At 40.4% G+C, this 25,355-nt stretch overlaps 1 protein-coding gene and 1 long non-coding RNA gene across 3 annotated transcripts in view; one reads left to right on the top strand and one right to left on the bottom strand.

The window, feature by feature from the left end:
* The window catches only part of LOC126297393 (uncharacterized), a 72,956-nt gene extending 50,330 nt beyond the window's left edge, over positions 1–22,626 (bottom strand). Inside the window, exon 1 of the long non-coding RNA XR_007552514.1 lies at positions 22,484–22,626. This is a non-coding gene — a long non-coding RNA (uncharacterized LOC126297393). The remainder of the gene's footprint in view (positions 1–22,483) is intronic.
* Positions 10,097–25,355, top strand: part of LOC126297390 (vesicle-associated membrane protein 2) — a 166,907-nt gene continuing 151,648 nt past the window's right edge. Inside the window, exons 1-2 of one of the 2 annotated variants that reach the window (XM_049988131.1) lie at positions 22,675–22,778; positions 22,903–23,051. In XM_049988131.1, coding sequence (XP_049844088.1) covers positions 23,050–23,051 — 2 coding nt within the window. In that variant the 5' untranslated portion in view covers positions 22,675–22,778; positions 22,903–23,049. Of the gene's footprint in view, positions 10,227–22,674; positions 22,779–22,902; positions 23,052–25,355 lie in introns of those variants that run through there. The other variant, XM_049988130.1, reaches the window with a different exon arrangement.

The following is a 25,355-nucleotide window of genomic DNA, read 5'->3' as shown; positions in this document are numbered from 1 at the left end:
CACTCAGTAGGTTCAAGTTGATGTGTTGGACGCATTTGTAGCGTTTTTCGACATATTATCTCCCATATTACATGAACATACACGCATCGTTAATCTTGTCACTTAGAAATAGAACTATTCAACGAATGTATGAGTGCCATTTTAACTATCGTACCTTGATTGAGAGCCATCGTTAAAGGATTCCCAATATAGACCATATAACTTTGTATTTATAATTTATTTGATAAGTTTCTGTAAGGTACAATATCATAGTCAGCTGGATGCCCTGAACATTGTTTTACACTGACAGTATATTGGAGAAGGTGTTCTTTGCCTATGTGAATCAGTGAAGTGTGCTAGAGTTCAATTCTTAACCAAAGCGTCATCCCGCTAAGTATTGATAATGAACAAGCAATATCAGCATAATTAGCGAATAATATCGATTGCATCGAATTATATGTATATACAAGAAATACACATCCCTTTGCAGAAATGTCGCAAAAAAGACATCACCTCTGCTTCAATAATGTAGCCGGCGGCTGTGTCCGAGCGGTTCTAGGCGCTTCAGTCCTGAACCGCGCTGCTGCTGCGGTCGCAGGTCCGAATACTTCCTCGAACATGGACGTGTGTGACGTCCTTACGTTAGTTAGATTTAAGTAGTTCTAAGTATCGGGGACTGATGACCTCAGTGTCAAGTCCCATAGTGCTCAGAGCCATTTGAACCATTTCAATAATGTAAACAAAACACTCCATCTGAAGTGGAGGAAATAAAAATTTCGAAAAGCTATATTGTAGCAGTGACTTGTCATTTAATTCAACTAACATTTCATACGTATACTTTATCAGCAAAAATACTCTCAAGCTGAATCCTATTTAAAAAAACAACGTAGAATGTATTGTTTTCCAGAGAAAGAAATCAAAATTCAAAGATTAGCGCAATGGAATCGTAACCCGACCGCAAGCTGGTACTGAAAGCGCCACGAAGAATCTGATTAGTCGTTGTTATCGCATCTTTTCACTGTTCTATACAAAAAAGTTGCAGTTTTGGAGCTTTCATTTTCATTATAACTTATGATGACGTGTACTATGCTGAGGGCCCAACGGAACGTAAAATATTTATCTCAATTGCCGCAAGAACTCTTTACAAGAGTGAAGTAAACTTCATCTTGGCGAAAGTTGACTAGCGGCTGCTTTTTCAGTTTGCGCAGGATTGCAGAAGACACAAGCGCAGGCTGTCTGAAGATGACGCAGTTGTTGAAACCGGTTATAGTTGTTAAAGTTTTTTTGCGATTGTGGCTGACGATAAATTTGTCTTATACAATCACTGACGCTCCGCCACGATGTAGCTATACACCAATACACTGCGTAACCGATTTCATCTTAAAACTCGGAAAGCTCTTTATAAAGATGACAATCGATTTCTTATCCCACCCCTATTCATATTAGCCAGTGTTCCGTCTCTGTCGACGTCTGTATTGAAGGGACACTAAATTATAAACATCCTACTCTTTTCTTAGATAAATAAAGTTTTTTTTTAAAATAAAGGATGTGTCAAACTCGTGCCCATATCTAGATACAATATATATAATGTGTTTCAGGAGGAATAGTAAATACTTGAGTAGGTTCTGTTATAGACTAATCCCAGAACGACACTCTATATAACATGTGCCCTGTTGTTATTGGTTACAGAGACAAAGCTGTTAGAATGTACCCCAAACAATTAAATACAGAAGGTGTTCAGCAAGGGCAAGTGATTAAATTCAAAGCTGGTTTCTACTTCCGACTTCAATGCACCTCGGAATTCGCTTGACAACAGCACCTGTAGCTCTGAGGCCGTCTAGGTGTTCTTTTATGAGGGCACCACTATATATTATCCGAAGCACCATTACGTCCCTTCTGTTTACCTTCTCTTTGTAGATTTCGCTTTGTAACCAACTCCCCAGGCAAAAATCTAAAGGAGTAGAGTTCGGGGACCTTGATGGCCAAGAGAAATGTCTATTTCTGCCAACCCACCTTCCAGGGAATGTTAAGCTTTGATGATGTGTCTCCGGACGAATGGACTGTGCAGGGGCCCCGCCATGCTGGAAGAACATACCCATCCTTGCAGTAAAAAGATGCTCTTCCAATAATGCTGGAAGTTCGTTTTTGTCTATCATACCACATACATATATATAGAGAGAAGTGTCCATGAAAAAGTGTCTCCACAAAAGCACGTGAGTTATTGTCGGACTACCGATGTGAGTTACGAGTGTTATTGATACCATCACGAGTGAAAGTGGCTTCATTAGTAAATAGTATTAATAAGATTACTCGGTGATTTACAATTAACGGACTATAAAACTCTAAGTATATACCTTTTCTCGAAGGCACGCTATCTGCTGTGGATGATAAATATAGAGACCATACACACACAATATCAGCCATATTCTTGTATGTGAAACTGCGATGTGTGCAGTAATTCTGCGTGTGTTAGTTGCAGGACTATGTTCTACCAACTGAACAATCTCTTGTACTCCAGCCACACGCTGTTCATTTGCACGGTCAGATGAAATACCCTGCGATGACAAAAGTCATGGGATAGCGATACGCACATATACAAATGGCGGTAGTATCAGGTACACAAGGTATAAAAGGCGGTGCATTAGCGGAGCTGTCATTTGTACTCGGATGATTCGAATGAAAAGGTTTCAGACGTCATTATGGTCCCACGACGGGAATTAACAGACTTTGAACGCGGAATGGTAACTGGGCTAGAAGCGTGCGGAATGGTAGTTAGAGCTAGAAGTGTCGGACAATCCATACCGGAATTCGTTATGACATTCAACATTCCGAGATCCGCAGTGTCAAGTGTGTGCCCAGAATGCCAGATTTCACGCGTTACCTCTCACAACGAACAAAGCAGTGCCCGACGGCCTTCACTTTACTCCCGAGAGGAGCGGCGTTGCCTTAAAGATGTCAGTGCTAATATCATTAGATATTAAAACAAATCTTTTATAAATTTGTAAACGTGTGTTCACTGAACCATTTAATAACGTTTGCCTTGTACAGGATTGGGGAAACCCATCTTTGCCTTACTTGTGTACCCCATCTTGCCTTCAATATAGGGCAAGATGCGGTACTTGGTAAACGTTGAAACAATAATTTTTTTATGCACTACTGGGCATTAAAATTGCTACACCACGAAGATGACGTGCTACAGACGCGAAATTTAACCGACAGGAGAAGATCCTGTGATATGCAAATGATTAGCTTTTCAGAGCATTCACACAAGGTTGGCGCCGGTGGCGACACCTACAACGTGTTGACATGAGGAAAGTTTAGAACCGATTTCTCATACACAAACAGCAGTTGACCGGCGTTGCCTGGTGAAACGTTGCTGTGATGCCTCGTGTAAGGAGGAGAAATGCGTACCATCACATTTCCGACTTTGATAAACGTCGGATTGTAGCCTACCGCGATTGCGGTTTATCGTATCGCGACATTGCTGCTCGCGTTGGTCGAGATCCAATGACTGGTAGAAGAATATGGAATCGGTGGGTTCAGGAAGGTAATACGGAACGCCGTACTGTATCCCAACGGCCTCGTATCACTAGCAGTCGAGATGACAGGCATCTTATCCGCATGGCTGTAACGGATCGTGCAGCCACGTCTCGATCCCTGAGTCAACAGATGGGGACGTTTTTCAAGACCACAACCATCTGCACGAACAGTTCGACGACGTTTGCAGCAGCATGGACTACCAGCTCGGAGACCATGGCTGCGGTTACCCTTGACGCTGCATCACAGACACAAGCGCCTGCGATGGTGTACTCAACGACGAACCTGGGTGCACGGAATGCAAAACGTCATTTTTTCGGATGAATCCAGGTTCTGTTTACAGCATCATGATGGTCGCATTCTTGTTTGGCGACATCGCGGTGAACGTACATTGGAAGCATGTATTCATCATCGGCATACTGGCGTATCACCCGGCGTGATGGTATGGGGTGCCATTGGTTACACGTCTCGGTCACCTCTTGTTCGCACTGACGGAAATTTGAATAATGGACGTTACATTTCAGATGAGTTACGACCCCTGGCTGTACCCGTCATTCGATCCCTGAGAGACCCTACATTTCAGCAGGATAATGCACGACCGCATGTTGCAGGTCCTGTACGGGCCTTTCTGGATACAGAAAATGTTCGACTGCTGCCCCGGCCAGCACATTCTCCACATCTCTCACCAACTGAAAACGTCTGGTCAATGGTGACCGAGCAACTGGCTCGTCTCAATACGCCAGTCACTACTCATGATGAGCTGTGGTATCGTATTGAAGCTGCATGGGCAGCTGTACCTGTACACGCAATTCAAGCTCTGTTTGACTCAATGCCCAGGCGTATCAAAGCCTTTATTACGGCCAGAGGTGGTTGTTCTGGGTATTGATTTCTCAGGATCTGTGCACCCAAATTGCGTGAAAATGTAATCACATGTCAGTCCTAGTATAATATATTTGTCCAATGAATACCCGTTTATCATCTGCATTTCTTCTTGATGTAGCAATTTTAATGGCCAGTAGCTTACAAGCAACACTGAGTGAAATAACAGAAATCAATGTGGGACGTACGATGGACGTATCCGTCAGGACCGTACGGTGAAATTTTGTGTTAATTGACTGTGGGAGTAGACGAACGACGCGAGTGTCTTTCCTAGCAGCACGACACCGCCTGCAGCTCCTCTCCTGAGCTCATGACCATGTCGGTTGCACTGCACCTTTGATGACTAGAGAACCGTGGCCTCGTCAGATGAGTCCCGATTTCAACTGGTAAGAGCTGTGGTGCAGACTCCAAGAAGCCATGGATCAAAGTTGTCAACAAGGCACCGTGCAAATTGGTGGTGGCTGCATAGTGGTATGGGCTGTGTTTACATGGAATGGCTGGGTCCTCTAGTCCAACTGAACAGATCATTGACTTAGACTGGTTATGTTCGGCTACATGGAGACCATTTGCAGGAACTCATGAACTCAATGTTCCCAAACAACCATGTCATGTCACCAGGCCAGAATTTTTCATGACTGGTTTGAGGAACATTCTGGACAATTGGAAGGAATGATTTGTCAACCCAGATCGCCCGACGCGATTTCCATCTAACATGTATGGGCTATGATCGAGAGGTCAGTTCGTGCACAGAGTTCTGCACCGGCAACACTTTCGCAATTATGGACGGCTATAAAGGCAGCACAGCTCAAAATTTTTGTAGATAACTTCCAACGACTTGCTGAGTCCATGCCACGTCGACCTGCTGCATCACGGCGGGCTAATGGAGGTCTGACACGATATTAAAAGGTATCCCAGGACTTTTGTAGGTTCAATCTATAAATGTTGGGCCGTGCAATAGTCTCACGAAGTTTAGTGAAATAACGAGTAAACACTAATGAATCTGGCACTCTGCGATTTGAAAATAGTCTACTTCTCAAGCAACAGCAGCTGTGCATATTACAGAACTCGCAGAGAAAATCCTTACCGTTGTACACAGCATTTGTAAATACGTGCGGCATGCATATTTACAGTTCAGTTACATAAATCACTAGCGAACCTGGCAACACGTAGCAGTTGCTAAATATGTATTAAACTCCCTCCCGTCCCTCTCTCTGTCCATCTCCTCCTCCTGTTCCTCTTTCTGGCTATCACCTCCTCCACCCTGTCTCTGTTCATTCCATCTTCCCATCTCTCTCTATGTTCATCCCCCTCCCCCTCTGACCTTGAACCATATCTATTGCTATTGCAAGCGAGACATTCATTGGGAATTAATGTCACTTAAAATGAATGGATAAATCGAATTTCCCCAGCTGATACATCATGAGGATTGTGGCTTCAGTGATAGTATTTCGCATACTTTTAATCTGCGGATCGGTAGCTTTACAAAGCATTACCACACCCAGTGCCTCAGAGGTGAAATTCTCCGTCCCAGCTGGGAATCGAACCCGGGCTCAGAGGAAGGCAATCTATCACGCTGACCACTCAGCTGTCGGGGCGGACGCTTCAGAGAAGAAGAGGCTATAAGCTTTTGAAATGTGGTGCTACAAAAGAACGTTCAAGATTAGACAGGTAGATCGAATAATGATGAGGAGGTGCTGAATCGAATAGGGGAGCAAAGAAATTTATGCCGTTACTTGGCTTAAAAAAGAGGTCGGCTCATAGAACACTTTCTTGCGCGGAAAGTCTGAGAGGTTAAAAATTATAGAGAGAGACCAAGACTCGAATACAATAAGCATGTTCAAATTGATGCAGGTTGCAAAAAAATGGTTCAAATGGCTCTGAGCACTATGGGACTCAACTGCTGTGGTCATCAGTCCCCTAGAACTTAGAACTACTTAAACCTAACTAACCTAAGGACATCACACACATTTATGCCCGAGGCAGGATTCGAACCTGCGCCCGTAGCAGTCGCACGGTTCCGGACTGCGCGCCTAGAACCGCGAGACCACCGCTGACGGCAATGCAGGTTGCAATAGTTATGGAAAGGTGAAGTGGATTGCTGAGGATATACCGGTGTAGAAGTCTTCGGACTGAAGACCACAGCAGTAGAAACGTATAAAATGCCAAGAGTAGTATCTTCTGCCGCAGGAAACCGATAGTTCAAGTGACAAATACAAGACCGAAACTCTAACTGGTATTTATTCACGTTTAACTTGTCCTTGTGTGCAATATAGGCTCCATCATAATGTTATATGTGTAATATTTGAACTGTTGTGGAAGTAACGACGTGCTTCTTGTTTTGGTATTTCATGTAGTTACCATAAAAATACCTACCGCCAAACACAGTGGGAGCGATTTGCTTTTATATGCTATCTGATGGCCACCTTACATAGTTATTTTCACACATTTGAAGCTTTTTTAGGATATGGAACTTTTAAAGTATGACTACGCTTTACAAAAACTGTTAAAAGCTGATACCCGAGTGAAGACTTGTATTTGGTTACTTGTGTTTGGGTCTTTCGCATTATCTTAAACTGCTTCAGATACTGGGATAACTCCTTTAAAGCCATAGCTGATCCTTACGGTAATTCTCGACTATCCAAGCTACGAGGACAAAACACACCTTTAGATCGAGCGCAGAAATGACTGATACCAATGAGTACTGTTTTTTTTTCCTTTTTTTCCCAATTTAAGAACTGGAATAAGTTATTTGTTTTGTGTGGTTACTATCCAAAGAGAAGTCATCGAACGTTAGAGTGTATTTGTAAGGAGACTACTCATTCATTTTAACAGTTAAGCAACGAGAGGTTGAATTCAGATATGAGCGTACCTCTCTTAAAGTTATTGATGTGAACGACGTCCCAAAACTGCACCGACAGATAAACATCTAGAGAAAGTTCGTAATTCTGTACTCGAAAAAAATGTAAAGGAAACCACGTGATCAGGCCGTCAAGACCACGCCGTAGTCGACCGACCGCCGTACGGTCCTCTGCATCTGTCGTCGAAAGCGGTGTGGAGGGGAATGGAGTCAGCACACCGCACTTCCGTCGTTGTTGACGCTTCAACCTGGGAGCCGCTACCTCTCACTCAGGTAGCTCCCCAGTTGGCATCACGAGGCTAAGTGCACCCCGGTCCAATGCTCACACCAAGAAAAAAAACCGGGAATCCTACCCAGGTCCCCCACATGCGGGTCTTTCATGTTAACCACTTCTTTTTTTTGTGTTAAAGCTTTTTATAGACGGAAGGCTTATTGGAAAGCGAGGAGGTGTCTGTCTTTAGCGGTTATTATGGTTGTTATATCTTTTTCAACAGCACTTGACGTGTGGTATTTCTGTTTCATATGGTCTGCAAATGTGTAACCTTATATTATCCCGATTATTTGTATGAAACCTCTCGGCTAGTGAGGAGGATAATTTCTTGCTGGACGACAGGCGACTATAGGTGTGGAAAATAGATGAAAAAAGAAAGGTTAGAATTTAATGTTCAATCGACGGCATATTCGTTGCAAACGGATGACTATTTCGAGTAGAACAAAGACCGAGAAGGAGATCGGTCTTGTCCCGTCCATTCAAAGGAACCAGCACAGAATTCACCTTAATCGATTTAGGGAAACTGTAGTCGGTATGAAGATTTGAAACCCCTTCCTCACGAATGAGAGTCTAGCGTCTGAACTACCGAACTACCTCATTCGAAATTGGAAACGCCATAGGCGTATCGCAACTTGGAATACGGTGCAATTCCACATGAAGAACCAACAATGATAAGACTTTATGTAAAACGGTTGCGGCATTTGTTGAATTTTGACAAAAAGGAAATGCGAAAACTAGTTTGTTAGCAAGGGTACTTTGCTCGTCAAAAGAATCCAACTTATTCTAGGCATCGGTTAGTTCTCCTGTACGAAGCGGGAGGTCTACCACTTCACATTTCAAACGAAACAGCAATCAAAGCACTGTGTGGATGACGGAAATCCTGTACAATAACGACGAAGACAATTTCATTGCCTTACCTTTAAGAAAGAGCCAGTGCTCCCTGGGACTCTTCTTACTGATGACCGCGCAACTTGTAAGGCAAAAACTAGCGAGCATTAAACAGAACTTCTGAAACAACCAGATGAAAAATATCTTAGAACTGGCCTGGCTTGTAAAAGAAAAAAAGCTACACTACATTTCAGCATGAGAATGCACCACGCTGTTAAGATATTTTAGCAAATGGAAAACTTAGGGATTTGAGTGCGACTTGTTGCAGAATTTTCATTAATTATTAGTCTATGGACCCTCTGACTTCCACCTATGCCAACATCTAAGGAAATGTACCAGTAGAAAACGTTTCGATGTCAGTGTCGAAGCTATGACAGCAGTTATTGGGTAGTTTTAGCCCTTCCAGAAACATGCTTTCAGGGTTTAATCTTCCCACTGTTACCACGTTACAATCACCTAAAAAAGACTACTTTGAAAGCAAGTGCATTTTTTTTTACAAAAATACAAGTTTTTTACCGTCAGACTGAGAATGTTTCAAATTGTCATCGTAATATTGCACATTTATGTTTACCGGCTGCTAATCCTTAAGAATCAAACCTATTCATGTTGTTAGCACCGCCACATCTCTGAAAATACGCATCTACATTAAATGATTTCCATGAAAATTCTTTTTTCTAAAAAAAGGAAGTATGCGCTGATACTTGTAGAAACGAAATACTTCGCTGATCTCACACGAGCCGCAGACGCTAGTCACTAACGAGGAGAGGTGCACTTCAGCATCAGAAAAACGCGTTAGTAGCTTTAAAAACAGAGTAATACCATAACTATCCTTCTTGCCAATTAGTGTGGCAACAATTCATTGCAGACTTTTTTCACAGAATGAATTGAGCCCCGAATTGATTAACACCTCATCGGCTGTATAATGTTTGTGTATTTTTTTGCACGACGTCTGCAATGAGTTTAGTGACTGAGAAAGGTAACTTCCGAGCCCAAGCAGAAAGCACGGAAGAAACCTGCTCGAATAGGTAATCTCATTTATCAGCACTGCAGGTCTTCCTAGAGGCTCTGCTACTCGGGCACTACAGAAAAGTAGGAAGGCGCTTATCTAGTATATCAGCGTAATTTGATAAAAGGGACGTAAAAATGGCCGAGCTTCAATTACTTAGTCCTATTTCCAGTCTAAACATAGTAATGAAATTAGAGGTTGTTTCAAAACAGGAGAACAGACTTTATGCGGGCAAAGGGAAACGTTGAGTGAGTACATTTAAGCAGCACTTCGATCCTTACGTGTATACGTACCTTGACATTTGCCGTACATAGAAACTGATGTCAGTTGGAGTAACGCTTGCTACTTTGATGTTAGAACGCTCGCTGTGAACGGCCGAGAGCCATCCGTCTGAAATCTCTGGCACGGCAAGTAGGTGGATAGTTACGATGCAGATCACTATCTTTTCCACCCTAAAATAAAAAGCACGTAACTGTTTTTACAGATCCTGAAATGTTGCAGCAGAATTCTGCAACGTAAGGAGTAAAGCTTACCGCAACAACGTGCACTAAATGACTGTCAACTGCCGATACTTGGTACGCCAGACGGTCGCTACTGCTCTGAGACCGCATATCGAAAGAATGCGGTTTGGCGACCACGTAAACGTTGTATTGATATTGTATGACGGCTAATTAGCTTCTTCCTGTTTCTATGTGACGGCTGAGATACGGCTACCAGCCATTTCAGTATTGTCTCTATATTGCCCCGCTGTACCGGCTGTCTCACAAGATGGTGGCGGTCTCGACTTTAGTTATCGTCTCGGATGAAGTGTAAGTACTAAATCACTTGTGAAACTTAGATAACAAGGAAAAGCTGAAGTTCCTTGACGCGGTATGGATATCAGTCCCAAAATGGCGAGAAAAGTGTCGAAAATATTGCTTTCAGAAGAAGAAGAAATTTGTTTCATTCAGAAGTCGACATTTCTTCAAGTATTTGAACTTCAAGGAGCAGCTTATCAGCAGTTTAAAAACATTCTGTCGTTAGAGAACATAGGGTCCACTACGTAGCCGCGCGGGGTAGCCGTGCGGTCTCGAGCGCCTTGTCACGGTTAGCGCGGCTGGCCCCTTCGGAGATGCGAATCCTCCCTTTGGCCTGTGTGTATGTGCTGTCCTTAGCTATGTTAGTTTAAGTTAGATTAGGTAGGGTGTAAGCTTAGGGACCGATGACCTCAGTAGTTTGGCCCCATAGAACTTACCACGAATTCACTAAATAAATAATATTTATTCCTGCTGTTCGGTTATCATCAACTTATTTCTCTGCGAATACAATTCAGTCAGTCACTGTCCCCATCAAATGTACGATATGGTTGGTTCCGTGACGAACTTTGACTATTCACTCATAAGCCATTTTCCGAAACAAATATCGAAATTTTAACGCTTGTGTACGAAAATTTCGGTTGCCCACTTTCAAAACAATTTTGAAGATAATCATTTATTTGATCTGTGAAATCTGACAAACACTTCATTTTTGTTGTATCTAACATTTGGCGTTACTATCACCTCAGTACCGTAGCCACAGCATGGAACTATGTATATATTATTAATGGACTCGTCACTATCGGTACCTAGGTACTGTCGCTGCACTGAGAACCTCCCTGTACTTTTCTTAATTGCTATGAGACCATGTTCCCTGCGACTTAAGATGTTTACTATGTGTTTTTCAAGGATCTCGACTCATAACACAGTGGAATATTTAGTCATAAAAATGCTTAGTATTGAACCTTTTAATACTTCATTATCATAGTACCAGTTATCAGACATAAATGACCGATAAATCGGCACTAAAGTTATTTTCTCTCTCATTAATTTGTCCCGTGAGAACAGTTCACTAATTGTGTCAATTTTCTTTCCTTTTTCGTAATTGTATCTGTGATTTATGAGAGGACAGAACTAGAACGGCAGTCAATGAAATGAGTAGGACATAGAAACACAACTGCGCTCTGTGGAAAGTGCCGTGCGAGATAGCCCATTGGTATCTCACTTCTTCACGAGGATGATGATTTACCTTTTCAGGGAACAGAAGCTTCATTTGATTGTATCTAATAACTTTTGAAATTTTTATACGAATTATACGCATTAAAAGTTGAACCTCAAATTACCAGACTCCGCTTAAAATTGTTTCCAGCGCGAGTGAAAAATTAAGAAGGAAGAGGACTAACGAAGAAAATAAAATACAAGTACATACAAATAACGCTGAAATAAGCAAAGAAAAAATCGTTAAGACTCTGGATTCGATTTATGGAGGACTCGAGTTAAAATCACCGTCAGGCTGCCCAAGTTTATTTTGTCCGTGGTTTCACCGTATCACACAAAGCAAACGCCTTGAGGAAAGGAGGTAAGATGCTCGATGCCTAATAATCCCGCTGACGTTAAACCATAGCATCCTTTTCACCATAACTAGTGAGCAGTGATGTATTAAGGTTGTGCCACTGAGATAAGACAATCTTTACGTCGTTTCCGGGCCGGACGTTGTATTACGGACTGATAATTATTAACCGTCAACTGCAGCAGCGAGCCAAACTAGAGACCGCTTTATTTGTGTATCTCTGATGTCAGATCATTTCTTTTGAGAAACACAAACCAGTACGTTGTATTGGACACAGAATATTAAACAGAAACGAAAATATTATTGTGTGTACATCAAGGGAGCATTATAGGACCTCTGATATTCTCAATATGCACAAAACTTTCTTCAAACAGGGTCAGCAGTACTCTCAGATTTTTCGCTGACGATGTTACTGGTTTGCCGGCCGTGGTGGCCATACGGTTCTAGGCGCTCAGTCCGGAACCGCGCGACTGCTACGGTCGCAGGTTCAAATCCTGCCTCGGGCATGGATGTGTGTGACGTCCTTAGGTTAGTTAGGTTTAAGTAGTTCTAAGTTCTAGGGGACTGATGACCACAGCTGTTAAGTCCCATAGTGCTCAGAGCCATTTGAACAATTTTTTTATGTTACTGTTTACACCATAGTAACATCATTTTTGTAAGTAAATGCTGATCGACTTTATATTTCCAATGGATGTACTGAATGCCCGCTCTTTTTAATTGCCATATATGTGGTATAATGCCCAAAAACCAGAGGAAAAGTCGACTGTAACCAATTATAACATTAGTTGTGAACTTGTGCAGCCCATTATATCGCATGAATAACTTGAGATGGTGCTACAAAGTGATATTAAATTGAGTGGACAAGTGAGAAAAGTACTAAAAAAGAGCTAAAGGAAGACATATTTGTTAAGAGGGTAATAGAAGACTGCAGTGTGTTTGTTAAGGATGCCACGTACAACACGAAAATTGGAAATTTGTAGTAAGTTTCTATTGGACCAAACTGCTGAGGTCATCGGTCCCTAGGCTTACGCACTGCTTCATCTAACTTAAACTAACTTACGATACGGACAGCACACACACCCATGCCCGAGGGAGGACTCGAACCTCCGACGGGGGGAGCCGCGCGAACCGAGAAGCCCTAGATCGCACGGCTACCCCGCGCGGCTGTACAACACGATATCGCGGACTATTATAGGGTACTCCTCCAGCTAATTAGGGTATTTATGAAGTAGAATTGACGGCAGATGTTGAAGGAACCAGAGATCGATATAGCTGTTGGGACAGTATATAATAGACGCTCAGAGAACTTAAATGGGAATTGTTGGAAGAAAAGGGATGGTATTCATGAAGCACCCTAATAGGTAAATAGAAAGTGGATTGAGCAACAATTCCGGTGTCTGCATTGTCTTTCATGAAACATTCGAAACACGAAGAGGAAGAAATTATGTTATGCGGACATGGCTAGGGAAACGGTTGATTTGCTGCAGCTAACTGTCTTATGCTGGCAGTATGATTGTCGTCAATTGCACGAAAAAGTTCCTCCTCCACATCTGGTGTCCTCGCCCTCTTAGCCCCCCCCCCCCCCCCCCCCCCAGTCACAAGTGCTAATCTTAAACTTCTCTTTCTACCAAAATTGACTATCAGTTGCTTCAAACGTCCTCCTGTCGGGGCACTGTCATTCTGAAAATCTCTCCCGATACAAACGTTGAGCTCCACGGTCATTATCACTTGCTGATCCGTACAGCAAAATGAGAATCTGCCAACTCAGCATTTGAACGTACGTCCACTGAACTGTGTGGAAACCAAGTCACAGATGAACGCTGAAGAGTTGGCGTTACGTGCTTGAACAGTCCATGATGAACACTAAACAGTTGATGCTACGTGCTTGATGCCAGTAGGGCAATAGAATGAGTCATATGCCTACATTTACTTCGTTAAATTGGAATAAAAACACTGGCGGTGAAACTAAGAATTACAACTTACTACGTATTGGTCTCAAATGGCTCTGAGCACCATGTGACTTAACTTCTGAGGTCATCAGTCCCCTATAACCTAGAACTACTTAAACCTAACAAACCTAAGGACATCACACATATCCATGCCCGAGGCAGGATTCGAACCTGCGACCGTAGCGGTCGCGCGGTTCCAGACTGTAGCGCCTAGAACCGCTCGGCCATCCCGGCAGGCTACTACGTATTCTGACCAAACGTAACCAAGAGGGAAGTTTGAACATTTCATGTAAGAAAACGTATCATGTAATGATGTTTCTGCGTGTTTACTATGATGAATGTGATTATAAAGATAAGTAGAAAATGAGACCTAACATGGAAACAAAGCATTTCCGGGTCCACGTCCATAAAACACATTTTATTCCTCTACAAGTGAGGAATGTTTAGTGAAAATTTGGCCATATTTTTTTATTGTACCAGTATGTAAATTAACATACTGGTGTAGTATTCTGGAGGAACTGCTCCCACATCTCAGTTTGCTCATCCAGATTTAGGTTTCTCAGTAATCACTTCTGACGTATACGTGCACTCTTCGCACAGTAGAAAGTCATCCACGTGCTGCTGATATAGTCGTCCCTCTCCAATGACCATGGTAGCAACGAAATATTTAACCTTTCATAATTTTCACTTAGAGAGTATTTTCTTGTTGTTGTTGTGGTCTTCAGCCCAGAGACTGGTTTGATGCAGCTCTCCATGCTACTCTATCCAGTGTTTCCTTACTATTAGCAAATTAACAGTTCCTTAGCAAGCGATAACAACTGTGTCTATATAAAACATAATTACTTCGTATCAGGGAGTTCTGATGAAATATTGCGTCAAATGTACGTTTACATCGCTAATGAAAAAGGCTGCAACCGTACAGAAAACTCTCTGCATCGACAGTTTCAATTATTTCATCAGTTAGTAGTAATTTTGCTAGAAAAAGAACATTATTATGTTATTAATCAATTTCTATTCATTCTCCATCTGTTTTCGGCTTTTTAGGCAATCCTCAGGTAACCACTGATTGCAGAAAATATGTCATGTAGCCTGCTAGTACGTTTCAATCGTTTACGTTTCCTTTGTTTAATGTACTATGAAGAGTTGCAGCAAATGAGCTCTAACATTGAAGTAAACTGTTTCCACACCCTTGTCCAAATAACATATTTTTCTTCTATGTGTTGTGAGAGTCCGACTGCAAATTTTTGTTACACCCTGTGTACAAAATATACTCCAAGTTATCGCAAGATGTTATGGATAACTAAACCATCGAGTAATTCTCTAATGTCACATAATTGGGATATCACGTTACATGTCATAAATTGCAGGATCCCTACATCAGATTCACCAGATTTAAACGTTTCATAGGAACAGTACAAATTGGATTCCAATATCTGCCCAAGTGAAACAAATAGAGTCGACAGATATATACTGCAATCCATAGCGTGTTATTCGCTGCTTGACCGCATAGTGAATAAAGTCTCATGGGAACAGCTGGGAATCCAGATCATTACTCACATATTAACTAAATAGAGCAACAACTGGTTACAACACACGTAGCACGTGCCTAAATTTATGCCATCCAACAAGCATGGCAGTATAAAGCAGGTCGACGAAGACAAGGGACGCCCGTGGGAAAGATGATGGCAGATCCCGTAACGAGCCGGAACAGGACTAAAGGCCTAAGCTCTGATGCTGCTTCTGCTGATAAAATTGTTAAAATTTTACAAAATGGTTCAAAAATGGTTCAAACGGCTCTGAGCACTGAGGTCATCAGTCCCCTAGAATTTAGAACTACTTAAACCCAACCAACCTAAGGACATCACACACAACCATGCCCAAGGCTGGATTCGAACCTGCGACCGTGGCGGTTGCGAGGTTCCAGACTGAATCGCCTAGGACCGCTCGGCCACAGCGGCAGCCCGAGATTTTATAAATACAGTTGATTTATATGTTGTAATTGTCTACTTAGATTTAATTTTAGAGAGGAGGAAATGGAAAATCTGTTTGTTCATTTAAAACAAAGCTAGCATTATGCGTCATGTTGTTGCTGATTTCTAATAAATTAAGTAGTGTTACCTTTATACTTTTCTTAGCCATATGAGCCGGCCGCGGTGGTCTCGCGGTTCTAGGCGCGCAGTCCGGAACCGTGCGACTGCTACGGTCGCAGGTTCGAATCCTGCCTCGGGCATGGATGTGTGTAATGTCCTTAGGTTAGTTCGGTTTAATTAGTTCTAAGTTCTAGGGGACTAATGACCACAGCAGTTGAGTCCCATAGTGCTCAGAGCCATTTGAACCATCTTAGCCATATGAGAAGAGTCAAACTGCAAGTTTCGTAGCCGGTTTTTCATTAGAACAAGCATAAGAAAAGCAGAATCAATTTATTCAGCATCCAGCTTCTCTTATCTTCAGAGAGTCGTATCACCAGAGCTTTGCCTGACAGACGCACGCATAATTTTCTACAGAGCCTGCAAGGGTCCTAAATAACACTTTGTGCTAAATGTTTGATTGTATTTTTTGCAGTTGAAGAATATTCTATTCTAAAACGTATGTTTTATATGATTTTTTTTTGCGGAAGTTTCTGAAATTTTTGTCACTATATGGAAGAGTACACCATTTTTATCACTAATGATTAACTAATGTGGGCCAGTATAGAGACAGGATATAATTTTACCTCTTTAATTTCTATGTGGAGCGGTATCAGTCTATACAGAGTAGTAGCCATTGCTGAAAGCGATGTGTTTGTTCACAATTCTGTTGAAACGCTGTTTTGTGCAATGGCACACATATGAGGCAATGAAACATAGAGCTGAGAACTGCATGGTAATTTCCAGAAGATCCAACTTATCACTCACATGTCGCTCACAGAACGCTGTACATAACACTGAAAAAGTTCGTAATTCCGTCAAAGTAACATTCAACAACGTTACTATAAAACAGCACAGTTGCCGAATGGGTGGACCTCAGCGCTTGGTTTCGGTTTCCAACGAACCGAGCTGTTCTTCTTAAATGAGAAGACATAAGCGACGAAATGAATCAGATTCCGCTACCGCTGACACAATAATAATAAGGAAAAAAATATAGAAATGACTAAATGAATGGATGAGAAACAGTAAAGAGAAAGATCTGTTTATTGATACGTCTGTTTCGATATTATAAGTTTCCTATCTTTCCTCTCTAAAATTAGAAAATGATGGAAAGATAGGGAACTTGTAATGTTTAATTGGACGCATCCATAAACAGATCTTTCTGTTTACTGCTTTTCATATGTTCATTTAGTCATTTTATGTACTCTTTTCCTTACTACTTTTGTGTCATTGATACTGAGATAGTGAAATTTGAAGCATTTCGTCGCTTTCGGCTTCTAGTTTAACAAGACAGTCAATTTTATCGTTAAATTGTATACTATAGATGTTATTACCCACAAGAAGATTACTAATTTTGCTCTCCTACGCCATTCTCCACTTCTTGGACTATACTGACAAATAATAGCCGACGTTTAGATGTTGTTAAATAATTTTTCTATGTGTGATTAAATCTTCACAGTATTTAATTATAACATTTAAATCACGTGTTCCCCAGTCTTACAAATTAGATTTTTTTTAATTTCCTGTTATTGCGAAGACCTGAGGAAATACTACGACTGAACTGCTTTCGAATTATCGTTGTAATAATATAGTTTATAGCCTTTTCGAGCATAATTGCAACAATTATTCGGATTCAGTTCAATTGTAGCATTTCTTCAGCTTACCGTAATACAGGAAATAAAAGATTCTTACTTATACGACTGTAAAACATATGGTTTACATGTCCTAATTACAAGATTGTCGAGGGAACACAGCGAAAATTCAAAGATGTATAGAAACATAATTCATTAACCTCCAAAAGTTGAATATTCGTCCCCACACCGATAAAAATACGACGTATGTAAGTATCTTTCCACATTATTATCTGACTGTAGCACATGCACCACAGTGAAATTCAAACATGTATAGAAAAATTATTTATTAACCGCTAAATGTTGAATATTCCTCCCCACACCGGAAAACTACGACGTATATAAATATCTTTCCAGAGTATTGTCTGAATATAACACATGCACCTAACAGAAAGCCAGGTCGTAAAATAATTTTGTTCATCTTTCGGTGTCACAGTTGTGTTGACCTCAGGCATGAAATATTTAATTTATTTTGTGCAGATGGTGTTTGACAGCTTTCATAGATCAGGAACTGACTGCATCATGCAACACACTGCTGTACTCATTTTTTATTTCGACTGTCAATTTTGATCCCATTCTGACCAAATACTCGTATCGATATCGGTGTGTGGACGTATATTCAGCTTTTAGAGATTAATAAGGAATTTTTCTTTACGTGTTTGAATCTTGACAGTGGTTTCTGTCTCAGCATTATAATTAGGATATTTAAATCAAGTTTTTACCTTTCGTAAAAATTAGAATCTTTGATTTCCTGTTATTATGGTGAGCCGAAGAAATGCTACGATTGAACTGCATCCCAATAATCGTTGGAATAATAGTCACTTGGGATATAAAATATATTATTACAACGATAATTCAGATGTAGATCAATCGTAGCATTTCTTCAGCCCATTGTAATAAAAGGAAATAAACGATTCTAATTTCTTCGATTGTGGAACACACGGTTTAAGTGTCCTAATTAAATATTGAGCCAGGGACTATTCTGAAGATTGAAACATATGTGGAAAAATTTGTCTGTTAACCTCTAAAAGTCTAACACACTTCCCCACATCGATGTAAATACTATATGTACAGATATCTTCCCACATTATTATCTGACAATATACCCCAAGAAACGGAGGAATGGAATTGGAGAGCAAAACATTAATCTTTTTGTGGGCAATTCTTGAAATGTTTCCATTAGATATAGCATTTGATATAATAAACAAGCACTCTGCAGTGCAATGCAAACCTAAATGGAACATTCCAGGAATGATTAGTTACTGCAATTCAGGAGTGCGCGGTTGAATACCTCTTGTATGCCACGAGGATGCTCAGAACGTGACCGAACTCAACAGTCACAGCAAAAACAAATATCTGATTCACTTCGGCTCTTAAAAATAAAAAGTCGTTTTCGGCGGCAGGAGTGAAATCAATCAAACATTCCCGGCATAAAAAACTGTACTCTTTTATTTTGTAGAAGGTTTTATTGAAACTATTAATAGTTCACTGGTCTTAGAGGACTATCGTAAGTCTTACCTTCGTCATGACTAAATTGTATTTAAGTAGCTGTTAACATGAAGTTTGTAAGTGTTGAAGGTTTGTCTGTATATGAGATATGCAAGGTTCTTTTATGGTGTTGATTGGACCGTCGATATAAGTAATTTTGTTGTTGCTACAAAAATAATGTCGTGTTCATTAACTGCTTCTCTATAAACTGTAATAGTGTAAGCTGGCGAATACTCGAGCGGCTATCGATCAAATAAACCGATAAGTGGATAAGCAGTGGTAGCGAGTATTGGTGATATCTGTTTGCGTTTTGGAACACATTTTGTATATCAGTACAGTGGTAGCGAGTAATGGTGATATCTGTTTGCGTTCTGGAACACATTTTGTATATCAGTACAGTGGACAGAACGAATTTCAAAACATCAACGATGTGTAATGTAACCCTTGTTAGTTCGCGCATGATATCCAAAATGTCATCAGTTCAGCTGTTAAGGTGGAGTCTCAGCGCAACTTTTGAAATATAATCGGTTCCATATAATCTTATGACCTTACCATACACAACGGGACAAAGTCAAATAAAGAAGTTTTTCTGATATTTCTAAACAACCTGAGCTCATTCTTTATCTCAAACACAGAAAATGCAACAGACTCGGAGGTAATTTAAGGTGTGCCCGGCTCCTTTTTTTCTTTTCTTTCTTCATTCTACGTATTAGTGATAGGATAAACTGTAAACGTTCTATCCTCAGATACCTTGTAAGTAACAGTACAAGTTCCCAGTATGATCTGCGTTACGTCTCGAGCAGGCTTAGTGAATGGCAGCTGGGTTTGTGCACACTTCACTAAACGTAAAACCGTATTAGTTTTTGACTGAAATATTGATCCACAGAGCAAACTGTAGCATTGTGCCTCAGTGTGAGAATGTGTAGGGATAACAGAGCGAATGAACAACGCAAGCGGTAGACTTCCGTCCTTTAGTACGATATGGGAAAACTGCAACTCTTTCACGATACAGGCAGTTTGCAGCAGGCAGTTTGCAGGACACTTACCGCTAACAATACCAACGCAGTTTTCATAATGCGCATTACCAAGGGAAGGGAGAGGAGTGGGGGGGGGGGGGGGGGGGGGGGTACTTTGTGCTCAACCTAAAAAAATGAAAAAAAGAACCAAATTTGTTATTTATTGTTGAGTTACAATGGCAAGATATTCTAAAAAGATAATACTCATGTGTGTGTAGTATCCAGCATCTGAAAATATCTTTTAGCCCACTCCTAGCAATACCTATGCACTTTCAAAGCGCGTGCTGCTAGCGTTGGGGGGTGGAAGGGGGGGGGGGTGGTACCTTATGCCCACCATAACATAAATTAATAAATAAAATGAGTAAATTCCGTTAATTGTTATTGACTTCTACTACAACATAGATTTTAAAGAGATACTAACGTGTAAGTAAGGTCCTGCATTTGAAAGAATATAAAATTCATTGGAGAAGTGATGTCTACTCCTAAGACTTAACTTATAGGATTAAGTCTGGCTGAAAAATTTAAAGCGTTAATGAAATCTGGTAGATGAATTCATTGAAAATGATAAATATTTTTTTCAAAATTTTAAAATGAAAGTTAACTAACTAGGGTAAAATATTTTCAAAATGTGGGCACTAAGTAGCCCCCGCTTCGGTACTGCGAGGATTATTCAGTTGTCAAGAAATATTTTAAGAGTAAGTGCTATCAGGATAGATTACCATAAAATGGAGTATACTTAGAAAAGGACAGGACTATGGCCTCAGTAGGATAACCTGAAGTATCACTTGTTTCTAGTGAAAAATCCAAGAAAATCATGTGACACCGTGCACCTTGCCTCCACGGAGATAGATAAGAAGAAAGACGTCACTAGTTATAGAATCTACAGTTGAATGTTGCAGACTGTTTTCCCATACTGGACTGGTGAATACAGAGGAAAGGATACTTGAAATTATGGCACAATAAAAACACGTAGAACAAACAAATACAGAAATAAGTTGTAGCAAATTAATGCGAGCTTCAAAAAAAGTACGGCACCACAGCATTGTACTGTACGGACATTTAAACTGACTGTCTTAAACTGCGCTCTAAAGTGAATTACATCACTTTGCGATCGACTATCATTTATTATATTCCCCTATATGGTACAAAGGCTTTTGAACTATCTTGAGCTCAGTTTAAATTGAGGCATACCGTATCCATTATTGGAGGATAATATCTTTGATTAGCAGCACAGAGACTGAGAAGTCTCTATGCAAGACGTGCAGCAAGCTGAGATGTGATAACGAAAATAAAGCCGTTGCGTTTCGTACATACTCTCTTGCTTGTAAAGGACAAATTTTTAATTTAAACGTTATATTTTTCTCTCTGAAAGTACAGTAACTCACGAATGTTTTGCTATTTTCCCTACCTTAGTATTCAGCACGTCATTAGTGAAACGAACGTGAGATGTCCAAATGATGCTCTCTTTTTTAATTTTTATTTTAAGAGAATATAAACTTAGTCTCCCCAGTTCCGTTTTAACAGAGTTCACACTCGATGTCCGAATTTGAAGAATTTTGTGTGGAACACTGACATCACCTCTCTAAGCACTGGTTCTTGTAGAATATTACAGATTTTGTGATACTAAATGTGTTTCATCGTGAAAATATTTGACTTAAAATATTTATTATGGGTCCTGAAGCATCTGAACATTTGGGAAATGTAGTAAACCAATCGGTAATGAACTGTTAGCAGTCAGACATAATTATCAAACTGAAACTGTTTGTTATAAAGTTCGACAGTAATTCTTTTGCCATTCTGCCACGGATACTGCGACTAACGCCTTACTCTTGTTATGGCGATGTACGCAAACAAAACAATACACGTGTCTACAGACCACGTGTGCTCAAGCGTACACGCACACGACAGACTTTCATAACATGCTGAAAATATTTCACTAGTCTCGTACTGTTTAAATATTTACTTCTTAGACACAAGTTTAAATTACTTACTAAATTTGGTCTCGCAAGAACAATTCGTATTGTCAGATTGTTCACTCAGTATGGTGTTAACCCCGCGATAATCGAAATAGCATTCAACTATTAGGAGGATTTTACATTGTATGCGAGAAACTAATATTACTTTTCACTGCATTTGAAAGGCATGTTTGTAATAAGAGTTATGATGAATGACTAACCCATCGTGTGGATTATGCTCGTAGATACATGAAAAGAGATACCATTTCTAACTATAACTTATATTATATGCAGAAATATTCTTGAAATATTTTTCTGAGGGAAAATATACCAGTATCAACGTATAGAAAATTAGAAAGTAAAGAGTATGCATCCATTTTTATGCAGTTCATTTTTACACTAATAATGGCTGGTTTATGGCAGACAAATTGGCAAACAATAAATTGTACACTGTTTGAATAGTAAATTGAAACTGCATCTATGCGTTATATGCTATGTCTAGTGTGCTTCAAAAGAATTTAAGTTGTCAGCACTTACCTCAGTGTTCGCGAATTTGTAGCGGTTGACTGGTATACTATGAAACGAAAATTTCATAATGATTTCACGTCCTCGTGAGTCAGTGATCCAGAGATTTCAAACCCTGTCTCCACTGTACGCAAATGCAGCGCGTGTTATTGACATATTCTCCTTGCGCGGCATCAAGACCCGACTATGACGTCAGCGATGACGTCACCTTCAAATGTCCGCAGAGCGCGTTTCGATGCGCGGCGCTAATCGACCTCGGCATCGAGGTTTAGCCAGCGGCAGCGGCGCCCGTGCCGTGAATTACTTCGTAGGTTTTCTAAATCGCTTTACCATAGTGTTAGACAGTTATCAAAGTAAATTATTTTTACTTATTCGGTGAATTTTTTTATTGTTTTGTCGTCAAATTGCACTGTGTTATTTGTGTTACATAGAAGCCTTTGCAGTCGATAGTTGCTCTCGGCACAGCACAGAGGTTGCGTCGATACTCTCGCACCCCCGTCTGGCACATTATCAATACCAGCGCTGGATATATTGTGTGAAAGAGATTTTCCGTTTTACGCTCAGTGCTACGCGAAACCATGTAAGTTTACACACTCTACGATAGCTTGCAACTCTCTTTCATATATACGCTTTCATGTTGTCATATTTATCTTATTTTTAAGTCAGTAAAGAGTAATAATGTAAGTATAAATGTTTTTTCGTAGTGATATGTTGTGGTAATACTTGGCTTTTAAGCATGTTGTTATAACTAGAGGTGATATGGTTCGCATATTAAGTAACCTGCAAAGGCCCTCAGTACTTCCAGGACAAAAAATACAGCAGAAAGCTTCTTTTAATCTTTTTTTAATCGCTCAAATATGTTTAAAGTTCTATTATTACAAATTATTTTGACAAACTTCCGAAAGCATGAATATGATGCAGTATTGTTTCTTAATAGCGACTGGAGCAAGTAAACGAATATTCTTGAGTTTATTCTTTGTAGTTAAACTGACATATTTTGGAAAACATGTGCTTATAATGGAGTAAAATAAATGGCGATCTTACATCGTTACGTGACAGTATGTTTCGTAATTAAACTTAACGCTTTTGTTTAAAAGTCACGCTGATGAACTGCAGAATTTTATATCACTAACAAATATAAAATCTGGCGTCAATTTTATTCTCACGTAATTGTATAGAAACATCACTTATCGAATGTTTTGACAACTAACTGCTTATTATTAATTGTAGCTCTATTTGACGATGTGCATGACGATTCTGTTGAGGGTAGTGGAATTTCCTGACGATGAATAATAGAACAGTCGTCCGACTAACATATTCCGCTCAATAATCCTGCAGCATTGTTCAATGCGCCGATTTCGCTTATCACCAAAAGAAAATGTTTACAGCTTGTGACATTAAATTATAGTATCAGAACAGGCAAAAGTATACCTCTGGTATTCGCAGTTGCAGTTTATCAAGTGTGGCTTATCGATTGTCGGACATTACACTCCCCGTCACGACGCAGAACCCCGTTATTTTGCAATCTACCCACGTGAAAGAAAGAGCTTAATATCTTGCTTTGTTGCTGATTAGCTTCTTTCTACAATGTGACGGATCTGTGAGTGAACTGTTCATTCTGCGCCACGCGGCGTACGTTAGGCGAAACGAAGCTCCAGAGGTTAATGAACTGCTGGAGGACGCGAGAATTTTGTGAATGAGCAAAAACCGAATCCAAAAATAGCCTGTCCCGGATTCAGCTTCAAGGAATTTTGCACGGCAGCACTGCATCACTCGTTGTAGTCGGAATGTTCTGTTCCTCTCTGTTTCTACCGGTAGTCTTTAGCGAATTTAGAATTATACTGGTTCGCCATGTATGTAAGCGAATCTGGATAAATGCTTGTGACAAAACGAAGAGCCGTTACAAGGGGAACGACGTCATCAGAGTTTATTCTTGTCCATGATTAATGTGTACGGTCCTTTGAAATACCGAGGCATCCATCGAGGTTTTTGTGCGAAAAGAAAAAGTTTACTTCTATGTTCGAAGGTATACTACGACCCATACTATGGAAACTCACAGCTGGTTACTTCTTTCGGCGTGCATAATGGACTACGCAACGTGCACACCTGTACATTACGTAGCACTGACTCACCGGCTGACGTGTGTCTCACACATTTGCGTTGGTACTATCCGCACTGGCTCAAACAGTAGTGTTTGCGCTCTCCTAAATTATCTCCCCAAAGAACGTAGTTTTACACAATTGTGCAGTTAATAGTTTCCTACGAAAATTTCATACCTGATTTAAATCTAGGTTTGCGAGCAGTTGTAGAGATAAGGTTGAAAAAGAAGTTTTCCCTCATCACTGAAAAAAGGAGAATACTTGAGATTAGTCTAGTAACCGTCTAAATGAGTGCGCAGAGCGAAAAAAAACAACCATCCGAATGCTGATAATCACCACAGCGACCGCTGAGAGGAACCTAGTTATTTCGTGATTCTATAAATTTAAGACAAACAGAATAGTTCAGACTCTCAGATTAGTCTGCTATGTAAATCGCGACGGAGCGAGATATATTGCTCCGGTAATTTTGAGAGCATGCGGTCACGATTAATAAATTGTCGGTGTGGTCATATCAGCGTTGAACAGATAGGGTGGCGAACGTACTTTTGGAGAATATCATTGTATTGGTTATTATGCTGGGGAAGAACCGTTTTTGGAGGGTAAACCCTGCCCCTTCCAAACCGATAATAATGCGTATTGTTACAATTTCGTGAATTTTAGAGGTCTTTCAGCATCATTACAACTATGTGCCTTTTCGCGTTTGACTCAAACAACGCTCAACCCTATGTTACATGCAAAATTCAAATACCGTTGTAACTTTACTGTAAAGAAACTTATAGAACGAC

Source organism: Schistocerca gregaria, chromosome X (genome assembly GCF_023897955.1).
Source record: "Schistocerca gregaria isolate iqSchGreg1 chromosome X, iqSchGreg1.2, whole genome shotgun sequence".
NCBI lineage: Eukaryota > Metazoa > Arthropoda > Insecta > Orthoptera > Acrididae > Schistocerca > Schistocerca gregaria.
Note: the sequence above shows the minus strand (reverse complement) of the source record. Positions and strands in the feature narration are given on the sequence as shown.